Source organism: Lagopus muta, chromosome 4 (genome assembly GCF_023343835.1).
Source record: "Lagopus muta isolate bLagMut1 chromosome 4, bLagMut1 primary, whole genome shotgun sequence".
Taxonomy (NCBI): domain Eukaryota; kingdom Metazoa; phylum Chordata; class Aves; order Galliformes; family Phasianidae; genus Lagopus; species Lagopus muta.
The window spans coordinates 57032383-57050013 of NC_064436.1; the positions used below are offsets into that span (position 1 = coordinate 57032383).

The 17631-nt window shown below is 38.6% G+C and overlaps 1 protein-coding gene across 2 annotated transcripts in view; it reads right to left on the reverse strand.

Moving 5' to 3' along the window:
* CPEB2 (cytoplasmic polyadenylation element binding protein 2) overlaps nucleotides 1-17631 on the reverse strand; it is a 52931-nt gene that overhangs the window by 2877 nt on the left and 32423 nt on the right. For both annotated transcript variants that reach the window (XM_048940937.1, XM_048940938.1), the window contains 6 exons: nucleotides 17348-17518; nucleotides 16195-16284; nucleotides 8675-8793; nucleotides 8265-8379; nucleotides 4993-5174; nucleotides 1-1082 (listed from right to left, as the gene is read on the reverse strand). The exon at nucleotides 1-1082 is cut by the window's left edge and continues 2877 nt beyond it. In XM_048940937.1, the coding sequence (XP_048796894.1) occupies nucleotides 855-1082; nucleotides 4993-5174; nucleotides 8265-8379; nucleotides 8675-8793; nucleotides 16195-16284; nucleotides 17348-17518 (905 nt within the window). In that variant the 3' untranslated portion in view covers nucleotides 1-854. The remainder of the gene's footprint in view (nucleotides 1083-4992; nucleotides 5175-8264; nucleotides 8380-8674; nucleotides 8794-16194; nucleotides 16285-17347; nucleotides 17519-17631) is intronic.

The window sequence follows — 17631 nt, forward strand, 5'->3', positions numbered from 1 at the left end:
TTTGTAAATTTGCTCATGCTACCTAGTTTCAAGAGAGCCTTTTTTGAACATCTGCAATAACTCACCTCTTGTTAATTAATAGTTCTAGTGCATGCATATGGTTTATACAGGTAAGTAAACATGCAATTTTTTCACATTCTAAAACTATGGCAGTTTAAGCCATATTGTGCTGCCTGCATTTAATCTGTAATGCAGTGTGTCTTAAACGTTTCAATCCCGTATTAATAGGTGGCATTACACATAACACCTATATAGCAGCAAAGCTAATACAGCTTGTGATTAAAAATGTTTAAAAATAGCTAATAAATCAGATTATCTTGAGGTATTATTTCTTGCAAGTCAAAATGGAGAGCAAAAAATCAACCCTAATTTTTAGTTTATGTATACACTGAAAATAGCAACAACAATAAAAATAAGCTTTTTGTAGCAGACATATTCCATCTTCACTATTTTGCTACCTTTGGTAAATTACTGGGGCAGATCTTGAAGTTAAAAACCCATGTTTAGAAATAAGTGCACGCTTCACCCACTAAATATAGCAGCAGACTGTGTGCCCCTACGCAAAAACATTCTCATATCTAGTTTTAACTTTACATATAAAAATAACTTGGAGAAAATACAAAAAAACATTTTATTTTAACATGAAAATATCACAAAAATTAGTAAGCCTGAGATGTAGGGTTTTGGTGAAAAACAAGAGGCTTGTAGTGTTTTGGCTGCTGATAAAGATGCATGTATTGATAGCTGGGGTGAAAAGCAGAAGAATGCACTTATTTCTTCTGCATGTCAGTATCTTCAAACACAGTAAGCCACATGCACCCTTCTTTCCTTATGTAGATGCTGGTTCACCATGTTTAATTCCAGCGGAAGTGGATCTGACGCGGGCGGTCAGCCCCCTCCTTTACCAATGGCTTATGGAATTCACGTCCTGCACGGGAGTGGATATTTGCCCAACAAAACTCACAGTAATACTGCAGGCAAGTGACATTGGCACAGAAGAAAGGAGCAAACTTTCCACCGCATCGTGCGCCCTGGCATTCGTCACACATCTGGTCATCCAACACATATGGCTTTACCTCCACCTGTTGGAGTGACACACAAAGAGCTCCAGTTAACACCTACTGTGCCCGCTGAAAAGACAGTGAGCGTGTTCAGGTCTTGTCTCTTACGGAAAAAGAAGCAGTCTGACATCAGATAGGTTTAGGCCTCTACCCAGTTCGCAGCTTTTTATTGCTGTTTGCCATTTACCAGCTCCCAATCTATCCATACAAAAAGCTAAGCAATTCAACACACATCTTCAGAAGTGCATTAAGAATGTAGCTAATGGCTACATCAGAACCTCCAATTCACTTACTCTGGAAAGATACCCTTGGCAAGTGACAAAACCAAAGCATGTGTAGAAAATAAACCACTGGTCCCAAAGCTCTCTAAAGAAGTCTCACCAGCTCCCAAATACACCCCAACACGATACCCAGTTTTGTGCTGCTTAGCAAACAACACACAAACAGGAATGTAACCGTTTATACCTGAGCAAGAAGTCTCTGCATGTACTACCTTTCTTTGCCAATTAGAAGCACTTTCTGCAGGCTCGATTACTTCTGTTGGTACTCTTAACTCCCATAACTTCACTCCAAATTTCTAAAATACGACCAAATTAGGAGTTTCTGATCTGTGTCACGTATTACTTTCCTTTATTTCATTTCTTTTTATTTTTTGGCTTTGAGTTGCACAGGAATTTGTGTTCAATATGATCCTGAATGTATTTTTAAAAGATTGTTCTGCAAATCTGCAGCCTGCTAGAAACACCTGTGTTACACAGCTTCTTTCTCCCAAACTGCTCTGACTGCCAGAGTGGAAAAGTGGCAGGATTCCAGTGGTACATTTGCACAATGTCTCTGCATCACTGAACTGTTACAGACTGCACTCAGACAGGAAGAAGAACTTCACAATAAAGCACAAAATGAATTGACACCATCATTAAGGAATGTATTGTTGTCTTCCTTTCCTGAATTTTTTTTAAAGACAGTATTTTCAAATCTCTGTTGGCAAAAACAATTATTCCAATTTATCCTACAACTCAACTTTTTTTTCCCCTGATATTTACTGTTACTTGAGAAGAATCCTACACGCAGACAGTGACGTCATGTACCACACTCAAACGGTGTATGTTTGGAATACTCAGATCTCCAGAATAAAATGACGTTTTTGCATGTTATTTCCAGAGCTACAAAATAACAGCCAGGCTGGATGTGGCTCTGGGCAGCCTGCTCTGGTGGTTGGCGAACCTGCACACAGCAGGGGGGTCAAAACCAGATGATCCTTGAGATCTTTCTCATCCCAGGCCATTCTATGATTCTGTAAAGCTACCAAACACCCAATGGTTTGCAAAAAAAAACCCAAAAAAACAAAAACCCAACAATATAGATTTTCTTAGCTTCAGAAAACGCACACTTGAGTGGTCAAACACAGATACATTTGAAACACAGTACGCTTCTTTCTTCCAACAGCGTACATTCAGTATGAACGCCACTGATTTCTTCCCTGCAACGACCTGCATCAGCATAAGTTACACCTGGGCTTTCCAATAAACAGCAACTATATGCAGTAATTCTGTTTGTGGTCCAACATTACTGAAAGCATGAAATACCATGAATTTCATGCTCTGGTACGTTGATGCACCAAGATAAGTATTGAGGAGATTACAAACGTTATTAAATAAACATTGTAGGGAACTGAAGTATCAGATGAAGTGGAGGGAGGCTGCTGGCATATGAAAGTTAACATTTTAAAGAATTTTTGGAGATGGAACTCCAAATGAGTTTCAAAGAAATGTTTGGAACTGATCTGTCTTATATGATGGAATAGCATGAAGAGCACTTTGCAGAAGAAAAACATCTGCTGGAGAAACTAAACATATCTGTATCAAAAGAACTGAAGAAAGCTCCAGAGGTAAGGAATAAGTTAAGGTCACAGACAGCATCTATAAAGCCACAGTGACACCCAGCTTTCCTATTAAGATAGAAAAAGATATATGTTAAAAATGCCATAAATACTTTCAGCAGCAGCTCAGACGGATAAAGAGGAGAACAGCAAACTTTAACCATGAAAGAAAAGACACAGAACTGGTTCTGAAAAAATGTGAAAAGACAGCACACCTACAGAAACTGGCTATAACTGGCAACAGAAAAACTAGTAAGATGAAGCACAGAACAATCTCTAAGACTGCACAGAAACGTGTAATGTATTCCTAAATAGGCCAGCATGTATCTGTATTTCAGATGAAGGCAGCACCTGAAGTACAACTGTCCTCCACATTTATAAAATCAGCATTTATATTAATGTAAATGACTCAGTTGTGTACTTATATTTTACTATATAAATAATAACAGGACTGAACACACAATTTAAATATAGAGAAAGTTATTAAAAAAATGAGATTAAAAACCTCTGGCATATGAACAGAACAGATCATAAACCCTCTCCATCAAGATAAGGTTAAAAAACAAATTGATTAAAATAATTAGATTTGGCATCAGTGTGTTTTGGAAGCAGAGCATCACGGGAGCAGCAGATGTTTTTGAAGAAATCAAACCCAAGGAAGCTAACAAACATGACCAAGAAGAAATCATTTAACTGCTATTGTGTAAATTAAGTCTCATGGATATCACTCAAACACTGTGCTTCTGAGCTTCGGTATTTATGGCAGACTGTGTGCTGATTTTTTTTTCTGTCCATGCTCCAAGAGGTCTGCAGCAGATGCCCACTGTTTTATTGAAATTTCACTCTCATATCTCTTTAAGTTTTTCAGAGTTACACAATATAAAAAAAAGTCCAGTCACCTCTGCAAAGAGCAAGCACTGTCATTTCAGAAGCCTGCTCAGCATCCAAACGGCCCCTGAGATTTCCAGTGAGCTATCATCACGGGCATTTTTCCTGTTATGTAACTAGAGGAAAGTCAGAGCTTCTAGCCAAAGTCAGCTGCAAGTCACAGGAACAGCAATATCACCAGCAAAATGTAGCTGTAAGGACTGGATGTGAAGCCTAGTTCACCACCCACATTCATTCCCACTCTCCTGGAAAGGACTCTGGGTATTTCAGCTCCCCAGGCAACTGGTATCTGAGAGACACGTAAGCCTGTATTGCTTGGCCTATTTGAAAGGAGAGAAGCACCTGCTATGGCCTTCGGTTAACTGTACCAATTTCTTTCTGCAATGCCTTTGATCTGCAGAGGAGACTGGACCTTGAACTACTTAACTCATTTCTCCTCCAGGACGTTAAAAAAAAAACCCATAACAAAAACCAACCCAGAGCACCTATTAATAACACTGCCTGCATCTACAACTCTTGACATCAGAACCAGTCAACTTCAAACTGATCTAATTTAGACGTCTGTTTTCTTTGCTACTCTCATACTTCTAATTGAGAGCAATGAAGTAGACTTGTCTTCTGAAAAGAGCTTTGCTTTAGCTAGCAAAAATCATCTACAGCAACCAGAAAGGTACACTGGTAAATACACAGGATCAGGTTCTCTCTGAAGAGAAAGGATGAGTTAAGGTTAAGTACGGTTGATTTTCCAAAGCACTGACAATCATGGTTGAAGTGAAAGGCAGCAGAAGATTGGACATATTCTGAAACCAATAAATAACGGAGTTTCTCATGAATGACACAGGAATTATTACAATATTTGCTTTCATTAGAACAAAGGTGAAAAAAATTTCAACAAAACCAGGAATTCCAGAATGGAAAGAACATATGGTCTAACATATGCCCAAGGAACAAACTGCTGCTTTGTGGAATGCTCGTTGTTTCAGGGGCATTCAGAGTTTAACTCCTGGAACCTGTGGAGCTAGGGAAATATCAGAAGAAATGTCAGAGGTGGCACAAAAGCGGATCAGAACACAAAGTTATGCATCCTAAGAAACTGTGCTATAAATCACTGCTCCCACATATCTAAGAAAACCCACCCAGATGAACTCCTTCTGTGTAACTTACTCGTTTATCTATATCGCCATGCTGAAGTTGAACGAACCGAGCACTGATGGCAGCAATGTAACTCTGCTGATTGGAAAAAGCAACACGTCCAGCACCTTTTGGGTATTTCAGCTCAGGGTCAGTATCAATTCCTGCGTAACAAACTCCACCATACAGACGGTCCATGATCATTGCCAATTCCACTATTAGGAAACAAAACAAAGTTCGCTTGAACTGTTCTCACTGTACAAACTCAAAAAATCCAGAAAAGTTAATTTCAGTAATTAATTCTCCAACAACTTATGTAACTGTAACTAAAAAAAAATCACAACATGCAGGATTAAGTTGTGAAATAGTCAGCAGACATCTTTCACACTGCAGCCACATACACCCAGGGAACAATGGAGTGCAAGTCCTTGCAGTCCTTAGTAACCTGGAACTGAAATTCAAGGGCAGTTTTCTGTAAAGGGTAACACATGACTTCTGGGGCAGGATGGAATGCAAGCTGCATAGAATCCACATGCCCCAAATTCCTTGGTACATGTTCTCTGTCTGTACAATTGCTCTACATCCAACTTGAATTTCAAGATGTAGGTAGCATCTTTTCACCAGGCATGCAGAACTTGATCATCTCTACAGTATGGCACTATATAGAAACTCAAGTTAATAGAATCAATAATCTCCAATTTCACAAATATTTTAGCAAGCCTTCAGTAATATTTTATACTGAATTCAATTTAGCAATTCACTGAGGTGGAATATATCTTTTTTCAAAACAAACATCCCCTGCCTCAAGACATAAAGGTGTCAGCAGACATTGATTTTCAATAGTTGTCTGAGAAGCGTGATAAAGTTTTACTGCTTTTTTGAAGGCATGATTCTTATTTCACAATGCCATATAGGTTTCATTCTCACATACGCAGAAGATTTTAAAGCAAAGTATAAGACAGTATACATTACATTTATCACAGACCCTTGGCCAAGTAATCTGGAGTATCAAGACAGAATTTGGAGAAAATTAACCTGCAGTTGGAATGCTCATTTACAAAGTATTACAGAGTAATGCAGTCAAACGTCTTCTTAAAAGTAAAGTAACAAAAAAGCCTGATTATTGTAGGTCCAAGATAGAAAAGCTTTATATGCTGTATACCCTAAATTTGCTCTATCACTTCCTGTTTCTCCTGTGTCTTCCTTATGAAAGCTCATCTTACCCTAATGTAATGATACTTACCCTTACTGTAATGATATAATTTAGTACAAACAGTGGAAGACTAATGAAGTCCTGGGACTTTCTAAGAGAAATCTGGATTTGAAATGCTGTATGTAATGCTTCACATCAGCTCACTTACTAGAAGGTCACTGTACAACGCTGTAAAAGGCTACTGCAGTCTGTCTCACAAAGCAGACTGTCCTGGTTGCAGATCGACCATTTCACAGCTACAAAAACATTGAAATTTTCCTCCATGCATTCCAACAAGAGCTGAAAAAGTGTCCTGCAATCTCATATAGCACTGTATCATACAGACTGTGTCAGCTGTCTGAATTTCTTCCCATTTTCCTCTAATCATACTTACTACCCGCATTTCTCCTTATCCATGTTATCCACAGTAACCAGTCAGCAATAGAAAAGTAGCTGATGTACAGTAACAATACAAAAAGAGCTCCACTCATGGAGCATAGCAGAGGCCACAGCACTACTTTAAAAACAAGAAACAGTTTTACTAGTAAGATGAAAGTACTTCCTACAGCCTTAGACGTTGTAATAGTGTCCAGTGTGTCTCAGAGGTGAACAGTGATTTGTGATCTGCCAAAAGCAGAAGAAGGCAATTACCAGAGAAACGTAAGAATAGATGAGTATTTTTCTCAAGCAGCAAACTGGCTGGACTGATTAGCAGAGCTTTAAACTATATTTGATGAGGGAAGACGACGTACTTCCAAGTGACATAGAAAGGTTGTTGAATTTTAAGAAGCAGCAGTGAAAAACCTCAGCTTCCTCCCAAAGGAATTTGAGAGGGCTCCTCTAAGAAGGTAATGCAACCCATTGCATAGCTGTACCATCTCTATACCAATGCATGCAGCATGGGAAATAAGCAGGAGCTGGAAGCCATGTCATAATTGGAAGATTATGCTCTGACTGATATCAGAAATGTTGTGGGATGAACTGCACACCTGGAACAATGCCACTGAGCTTTTTAGAAGAGAGAGACAGGGCAGGATGGGCAGGGGAGCTCTCCTCTATGTTAAGAAGTGCACAGATTAAGAGCTGCCTTTAAGAAACAGTGATGATCAGGCTGAGAACTTGTGGATTAAAATTAGGCATCAGACAAATAAAGGACATCTGGTAGTGAGGTCTTCTGCAGGCTGCCTGATCAAGGGAAGCCTGCTGACAAGGCCTTCTTGCTTCATCTGCAAGGTCTGTCACACTTGCAAGCTCTCATCAAAAACCTACCTGTGTAACCTACTCATGGAAACCTGCTTTAGCAAGGGTTGGACTAGATGATCCCCAAAAGTCCCTTCCAATCCCTAAGATTTGCAGCCAGATAGTTTTAGTCAACTGCTTTATATCTAGGTGGAGGCTGGTGATGAGTGATATAACTGCGGGGTCCATCCTGGAACCGGTGCTCTTAAACACCAATATCCATGACCTAGAAAGTGGACACTTGCACCCCCAGCAAGTGACACTAAGTTCAGTGGTGCAGTTGATACAACAGACGGAAGGGATGCCATCCAAAGAGACCTGGACAAGCTTGAAGAGTGGGCCCAAGTGAACTAAATTAGGTTCAATAAGGCCACGTGTGAGGTGCTGCACCTTGGCTGGGGCAATCCAATCTCACGGGAGACCTCTTTGTGGCCTTCCTGTACTTCAAAAGAGCTTATAAACCAGAATGAGACCAATTTTGCATGGTCTGATAGTGACAAGACTAGGGGAAACAACTTTAAACTAAGGGGAGATTCGGGTCAGATGTTAGGAAGAAATTCTTTACCCAGAGGGTGGTGAGGCACTGGAACAGGCTGCCCAGATAGCCCATGGATGTGCCATCTCTGGAGGTGTTCCAAGGCAAACTTGGATGGTGCCATGGGCAACCTGATCACATGGGAGGCAATCCTATCCAGGGCAGGAGAGATGGAGCTGGCTGATCCTTAAGATTGCTTTCAGCTCAAGCAGCTTTATGATTCATATGATTCTATAAACACCTACAACTATCCATACATACCTGTATACAATTATGCATGATTAAAAAATGATTTCTAATAATCTCCCACTTTTAAAGAGAGGTGTAATTTATGCTCACCAGCTCTTAATGGTCTAGGGACTCCTCCAACAAAAATTGTTTTCCGAGGATCAAGCGGCTGCGAACCATCCATCACAAAATCACTATCACTGAGATTCCAGGGACGGATCTGAACCTATTAAAAAGGGGAAGAAAATGACATGCTGGTTTCTGTTTCACTGCGTTCTAAATATATACTTATCAGCCCACATAAACCAACAGTAGTCATAACTCTATTAGCTTTGCGTGTCTTGATGTTCCGTTTTAATCCTATTAATTCAAACCTCAATGGTTTTAAAATCATCTGATTGTTCCAGATGTTGAGAGCTGCCAATGGTAGTTTGCTGTTGATTATTTTCATCATCATCATTTCAAATGCAGCTTTAGACAGATGGCAGCTATAGCCTGCAGGCCATCTACTGTTTACTTACTGGCTTGTCCTTGATAGTAGGACTGGAAACACATAGATAGAGCTTTCCATCTTCTTCAATACAGGCATCAATCAGTGCCTGGACAGAACTCTCTTCTTGGAATAAGAGGAATGCATAACCTAGAGTGAAGAAGAAAATAAAACAGTTAATTTTTTTATACTTTTATTTGCTTTTCTTTAATTGTCTTCTCCATACAAATGTGTTTACTTGAAATGTAGAAGAAAGTCAAATCAACTCTTTGTTATTAGTCGTGTTCTTCATCTGTGTGCTAATCTGCTGTGATCAATACAACTGTGGGCAAATACTTCCATCCTTGAAAAAAAAAAAAAAGCGAAAACACACCAAAGAGACTAATAATCAAATAAAAGCAAACCTGTCTGCTCTATCATATATTGTAAGTACAGACTGAGCACAACTCAGAGGTAGCTGCAGACATTATACAATGAAAATCCGACTTGGCACAGAGGACTAATCTCTATTCTAGAGATTAGATCAAAGTACTCTGTTACATAAGTGACCCAGCAAGCCTCCCAAACACTATAAAAATAGGAATCAAAAAGCTTACTTAATGCTACAGTAACAACAGACAAGCAAGGAACCTCACACAATAGAATGCTGTAATGGTTACCATATGATATATACAGAACTTGTTACTTTACACGCACCCCATACCACAATTTGGATGCATTCTGAAGTAGGCTGTACAAGGACATAAATCCCCATTTCTTCCTCAGATTACTAGCAAGTGTAGAATATTCACATAAAGTGAAAAAATAAGGGCTGAAGCACCTGCTCTAGAGGGAGGTTGGCAAGAGGGAATACGGCTGCTCCACCAAGCCTTTTGGAAATGATACTGCTTTTTGGAGAGGTACTACTCACTCACTGGCAATCCCATACTGCAAACAGTGTAGGTCATCAGGGTGTTAACAGAATAGGGTGCACCTCAAAGAGCACTAAAGAATCAACGTTTTAAGCAAAACGTAAGATCAGAGGAACAAATGCAAATGATTTTAGATCCATGGGACCAAAAGCAGGATTTAAATAAAAAGCTGTAAAGTTCTATGCTGTTTTTTCTAATAACTTGTACCTGATCTCACATCCCTCACACTATGGTCCTGTCACAGCTCCCTTCGAAGGACACAACTGTGCATATTCTACTTTCATGTAAATCTTACTCAGTTTATTAAAAAAGCCTGTAGGGAATCTTTGAGCTTTGGCTAAGGCATTTCGTGCTGAAATCCAGTGTTATTAAAAATACCGTTCAGCAATGAAAATTCTGTTCAAATTAAACTTAATTAGTAATTACTTAGATTCAAAAGCCTTGTTCAAGGGGGATATCTTTCAGTATTTACTTTGCAGTTTAAAATTCACATATAAGCCACGAAAAACTCAATGAACCAGGGCATGTGCAGACTAGCACGGATAAGTGAGACTAGAACCACATAACTGTCTTCCCCTGCACAGAAGCCAGGTGCACACAGTCCAGTTTGAATGGAGATCTCAATACAAGAATGGCAGGAGTGCAAAAACTTGATTACCTGAGGTGAGGGCTAAATGGGTGACATACAAACAGTCACAGCCAGAATTACGTAAAACGGTTTGCTGGAAGCTGATATTTCATCAATTTGTATCCTAACGCAAATCAGTGTTACTGGCATATGGCTCCTGGCACATAAATAGAATCGGCGTCCCCAGATCATCTATGACCTGTATGTCTGCAGCTATTAATATGCTTAGCAGGAGCCCTGTGAAGAAATAGACAATTCCAATAGAACTAGATGAGGGAACAATTAGGTACCAAATATATTCTACCAATCTAAAATAAAAACAAGGAAAGCAAAATCAGAATTGTATACCACCACTGCCTTCTCAACACTATCTGAAGAGCTTAACTCATGTCTGGGTTCACCCCATTTAATTTTAAGCAACAGAGAGGCCTGTGTCATGAACTTAGCTGTACTTTTGAAAACATGGAAAACCTGAGGTTAGCAAATCCATCTGGCTGAAGTTTTGCTCCATAGCTGTAGTGCTTTAATGACTTCAAAGGTATTTTAGTTTGCTCCCCAAGCCTAGTCTGGAAGAAAATAACTAGCTCTCTTGGTGAAGAAAGGTGACTGTAGAACATAATATGTTTCAGATCCAACATTTTACAGACAGGCCAATCCCTTCCCACAGTCTGGATACAATCCTTCTTTACTTGCTTTGCATTATGGTACGTATCCTTGCACAAACCAATTATACATTAGCCAAACTGCTACAAAGAACACCACAGTTACATAAGGATCCAGGCTTTCTATTCATTAAGCATAAAGGAATTTACCGTCTTAGATACTCAGTTTAGATATAAGTTTGGGCTTTTCTTCCTCCAGCAATCAGATGCCGACAACTATATGTACAAACTTGATTCTCATGCTTTTCTGTTTTCTTAAGATATGTCTCTGTTGGATTATTTTTATCCTCTATAATTCATGAAATATTGTGGACTGTTATTGACTGCACAGGTAGTTAGCTGCTGTTGGTAACTGCACATAGGTGTGATGAGGAGGATTTTATAACAATACCAAACTACAATTACTATGTGTAATACAAAGTATATGCAGTACCTGTGAAACATGGAAGGGAGGTATTGTGAAGAGTACTTTATTGTACCACAGAACAGTTTAATTCACTAGTTTCTTGTTTTTCTTGTGTACCACATCTGTCATGTCACTGTAACAGCTTCCTGTCCAACAGCAGCGCAAGTCTGTTCATAACGGCAAAGAAGAGCTGCTCTAATAGGATTCTCTGAAGGAAGATGCTTCATACCTTTGGGTCATACGTACACGGGCAGCAGCACGTCACGATCAGATACTGCTTGCCAAAAGGCAACCCAAGTTTGTATGGTTTCCATAAGTGAAAAATGTTAGATGGAACAGTCTTATAAAAATTTATTGTCCACGTGTACCAGCATTTATGCCTTCTGTGGAGGATGAAGTTTAGGTAACCCCTGCTAGCATTTAGTTGTTGATTAAATTACTCTGCATTATACTGCAATGGTTATAAATACTGCTGCTTTCAAAGGGAACTGATGAGGGATTTTGGTAATATCGTTACCACAAAATTATCTCAAAGAAAAAGAAAATCTTCTGGAGATCATAACTGACAATAAAACTACATTCCCTGATATCTAAAAACGCTGCACTGGTTATAATTATTGTTACTCTGAGTACAAACAATACTTCAAGAATCTTTTATATATATATATAAAGCTACTAAATAGATATATATTCACACACATACATATATATATGTATATAGATGTATATAACTAAATGAAACTGTTGTAAGAATCCAAGCAAAAAAACCAACCAAACAAAACCCAATCCAAAACCTATATACAGAATCAGTGCTTTCATTTTTTTTTTTAATTTACTACACAGAAGAGGTGGCTAATATGAATTTCTTGGCCAGGCATAATTTCTTTATTCTACAATATGGAACTTTACAAAAGGAGACAAGAAACTTCTGTTAATGCATAGTTCCATATAGAAATCTGAAAGCAGCTGTAAATTCTATTTGACTCCAATTAACTTCTATCACCAGTGACTTAGAAGAGAGGTAAAGAAAATCAGTATAAGCCAGCATGGATATTCTGCATCAGCTGACAGAGCTGCGTTTTCTTTTATGGTTGGGTCCCCTACTGTTCTAACAGTCTTCCCCAGAGGAGAGCTAAAAAAAAACCCAAACAAGTGTAAACTACTGACAATGGATCTACATTCAATAATGGGAATAATTCACATTTGGGGAGGATACATAAATCTTTCAATCAGTCACCTTTTACCAAGAATCAACTCGAAATTACTCTTTAAGTGAGAACATACAAGCTGGCACAACTGCAATGCAGATATTAACTAAGGCACTTTTGAATGAAAGGGAGGTGGTGCAGGATTTACCTTGAGACCCAAGTGAACCCTATTTCCATATTTCTATTTCTGTGGAAATATTCTTGACTGGGTTTAAGCTCTGTGGTCAGCAGAGATCTAGTTAATGTTGCCAGTGGTGTCTGGGCAGTTACTCGGCTGACAAGCACAACACACAGATGCCTTGCATGATTCACCCTCTGCAGTACTTTGCCTAACCTTCAGCTGCTTTTCCAGGGTGGTGTGGGGCTTCAGTAGGTACTGTACCATGTTTGCCATCCCTGGGTAAATCTTGATATTCTTGGTTTGGAGAAATGAATCAAGCACAATAAGCTTACATTGCAGCGACCTGAATATCCCTTTGTACTCCAGTGACTCTATTGGCTAGGTTCCCATTAATTAAAGGAAGCTTAGATGCTAATCGCACATGAAGACACCTACAGCTATTTGCCTGAATCCAGAGTTCAGTCCGAGCTCCAAGGAGCTCGAGCGAGCTGGTAACAAGTTAACCAATGGACCTATGGTTTTGCTCCTTGAACTAGAAACAGAACGTTTTCAACACGATTTTTTCAGTCAGTTGTAAATTAGCAGTTAATAACATTGAATAAATGAAGCTACTGCATGACTGCTGGGACAGAAAGCAAAAGAAATACACAGATAATCAGAAAAAGCTGGAGATACTGTCTTGTTTAAACAGATTATCCTCTGTTTTATACAGACTATAAATAGTACAGAACATGCAAACAACTGGTCCTCCTTTGAAAGGCTCCCTGGATCAGCATATCCTCACCGCACCATCTCTTTGTGAGCGTCATTATCATGAGAATGGATTTCTCACCTCAGCAGTCGCTTTGAACGTGTGTGCCAACTAACTAATAACAGGAGTTATGATAAGCAGTGACAAGATAGAAAGGAAGGAATTCCCCATTACAGCTGGCAGATCACTTACTGACTGTACTTTGATCTCAACAGAATAATTCTTTTCCTGCTTCATAACTGAGGTTCCTTCTAAGATTAGTGTGAAGTGTTTAAAATTTCTGCTATCTTCAGGCCTCATTTTGTGGTGAACCAACACAAAATATAATTAGCAAATAAAAGGCAGTTGTTTTTCAGGAGGCAGTCAGCCTTGACAGATCAGTATTTCTTCAAGTAAGGAAATACTTCTTATGAACTTGGCCTTCCCTCAGGACTATCTGTAAGCAGAGTGCCTGGAAGGAAGCACAGCCTGGAAGACTGAACAAAAGTATTAAAGCAGTAACAAAAGATAACAACAACAAAAAAAAAGACACCAAACAAAGCAACAAAACAGGCTGTATGTCTTCAACATGCCGAAGACTAACGTACAGAACAGCCCAGAAATGGATAACTCTGAGATGTCTTTGGAAGTAATACTATTTCAAGTCTCTAACAAGACTGGACAAAAACAGATAGATACTAAATTATTTCCATGCAAAGCAGTAAGCTAGACAGCGAAGATTAGAGATTAAAAATAAAATGAACTCCCTGTGCTATTATATGGTGCTTACATTGGTAATTGTCCATTAATCTCAAACCTTTCTTTGTATTTAGCCTATGTTTAGCAGTTTTAGGTATCTTATTAAACATATATACTCTGTTCCTGCCTGCACAAGTGCGTAACACTGGAATATAGTAAGAAAAAATTCTATCATAGCCTATAGTAATCACGTCTTATCTGGTGCAGTGAAAGAACCAGATTACATATAAACACAGAAGTATTCAACAGTTAATAGAAAATTGTATTTCCAGACTATCTACAAATAGAAACCTACGCCGTATTTTAAATGTGTGAGACTATTGCAGGCTGCTGTCATACTATAAAACAATGATGAATGCTGTAGTAAACAAACAGTTTGACTATAAAGTGTTATTAAAGTTCGTGTAAAGATCAGTTAACCAACTTAACACTAGGTATCTAAGTATGTTCCGAATTAATTAAATCAACTGACTAGAGTTCTTTTATCTATATTCTCTGCTTTCAGTACAGACTCATTATTACTGTTATTTTCACTACAGTACTTACAAATTTTCCAACTGCAAAGTCTCAAAATACATACTTGAGATATTTACATTCTTAGCCAGGTCTGTCTCCTTAGAAATTAACACCAGAACTCATTTCTTCCAGTAAAGAATGTATTAGACCTTCCCTCTTCTACATATTCAATACAGACTCTGTGAGTTAAGCCTCTCCCTCAAACTGCTCCTCTGAAATTTCTCTTGGTAAACTGTAATCAAAGATGCACTCCTTAGGATAATCAAAGTTTGTTAAGACACTGAGATTTTTATTAGGCTGACAATCAAAAAAGAAGAAGTCTCTTTGGCTTGATTTCCATACAGTATTCATAAATTCTATTCAAATACTTTCAACTCCTTTACCTGCTCTTTAGATGAATATCTGAGGAAATATGCCTGCTTTTAAAATGGCATAGTCAGTCAGATAAATAACTGAGAATAGGTAAACAAAGGCAGTATGCCTGTATCTGACACGTCCAGGGAAGGAAAGAGCTGCTGCATTCTCTACAAAATGAACAACCTCTTTTTTTTGTTTTGTTTATTTTATACATACTAAATACACAATTTCACACAGATAGAGATAAGATACACAGTTTACCTCAATGTACAAATTTAGCCTAGATTTTGAATATCAAAGAGCAACACTAGAAATAGTTAAAAAATCACTATTTAACCAGACGTCAATAATAGATGCTTCAATAGATGCTCCTGTCTTAAAAATGGAATAAATACAAAATTATTTTGATCATATACCCAAATAACATCCTTCTGAAACCTGTCTTAATCCTCTACAAAAGAAACTGATTTAGGATTAAAAATATGATCGAATTTTAGTTTTAGAAATCAGAAATGCAAATAATAGATCTCTGAATTAACGACATGTACAGTTGTATAACACTGATCTAATAATTGGGAAATGAAATTATGGAAGATTCTTCAGAAGTCCAGCACCGAACCAGGCAGAATACTACAACTCTGTGTTTAATACTCGGTACGAAGATGACCAGGGGACTGGAGCACCTCCCCTATGAAGACAGGCTGAGGGAGCTGGGCTTGTTCAGCCTGGAGAAAAGAAGGCTGCGGGGTGACCTCATTGCAGCCTTTCAGTACCTAAAAGGAGCCTACAGACGGGAGGGGAATCAACTCTTTGAAAGGGTTGATAATAGCAAGACAAGGGGAAATGGTTTTAAGTTGAGGGAGGGGAGATTTAGGTTGGATGTCAGAGGAAAATTCTTGAATGTGGGAGTGGTGAGGTGCTGGAACAGGCTGCCCAGAGAGGCTGTGGATGCCCCGTCCCTGGAGGTGTTCAAGGCCAGCTTGGATGGGGCCCTGGGCAGCCTGGTCTAGTATAAAATGGGGAGGTTGGTGGCCCTGCATGTGGCAGGGGGGTTGGAGCTCCATGATCCTTGAGGTCCCTTCCAACCCTGGCCAATCTGTGATTCTGTGTGTAGAGCCTTGTCTGAAAATGCATTGAAACTGCACAATTGACTATTCACAGGGATTTTAAATCATATCCTTTGGGAGAAGATGAGACAGTTTGCCCAAGTAGGATTTGCACTCAGTGACAGGTCAAAACCTTTCAACTCTTACCTTTTGGTGGAAAATAGGACTTGCTTTCTGCTTTGTGAGGCCAATCTACTACCAAAGGCCCAAATCGTCTGAAGCTAGCAGTAATTTCATCTGAAAACAAATGCAACAGTTGAAATTAAATAAAAAAGTACTCAATGACAAAGTACTATCAAACAAAGATCTTTGTTTATAGCAAAGTTTGATGTTTCATGGAAATAGAGGAGCGAAGTTTCCAAGTTTCCCAAACAAAAGCCATAAACAGATACCTCTTCCAAGTGTTAACATTTACACAAATACTTCTGGTGATTTTATGCTTATGCTTTTTTTATTTTTATTTTATTTTTTCAATTACTCAGTAACAGGGGATTTCAGAAGGATATGGACAACTAAAGGCATATAAGCAGGCAAGAAAGAAAGAAAAAGCATCTCCATGTGTCTTTGGCATTTGTATTAAAAGGGACAGTTCACATTTGAGTTAGATGCTGAAGCATACATAAGAAAAGCTGAGATATTAAAATAAATCCCCTAGTACATGACAGGGGAGCATCATCATGAAGATGAAACCAAAGTATAGTCTTCCCATGTCTGAAAGATAATTAATCACAGGCAGCTTATTTGGTTTGCAAGTTATTCTAGGATTACACTGAACCTTGTAAAGGGACTTCTGTTTACACTACAAATCTAGCATGCAATTTACATTTATCTGCACAGGAGAAACCTAATATTAAACAGTACGATTAGTTCAAATCAGCACTTTTATACAAAACAATTCCAGCTGCATCACACAACAATCTGAGCTTCCATGGTACATTCTGTATTCAGTGCATCATCTGTGCTCTTCCACTTGACCTTCCTCTGCCTTAGTTTCTCTGTTTAGTAACAGGAACAACATTAACCTTTCTAAAGCACTTTCGAGATTTTCAGGTAATGGTAAAATAGAATTTGAAATTCAATTACTAATAACTGTTTCCCATGAATAGATGATAAAATGGGTTCATATAGAGGACAGTATGTAGGGCTAACACATATTTGAAAGGAATATGCATCCCCATATCAGTGGAAGATAAGCATTGTATGAAACTCTTGAAAGCAGAATAAGAACTAAATCATTTAAAAATCAAAAGGAGTGGACATTACTTTGCTAGGTAATTTATTTTCACTACCTACAGCTCACCTTCGTCAATATCTGGTGGAAGACCTCCAACAAACACTTTCCGAGAAAAACGCTCAATTCGTTCCCCATTCTGATGACCAGAATAGCAGGTAGGTGAATTTAAGACTCCAACTTGATCATTATGACCATCATCCAACAAACCATCATCTATCGGGAAGAGGGAAGAACGGCCTTAAAAAGAAAAAAACAAAAAAAAAGTATTTATATATTAAAACAACTTCACAGCAGAACACTGTAATGCAATTTTAGAATGGGGGAAGGGTAGAATAGCTGTCTGGAAAATA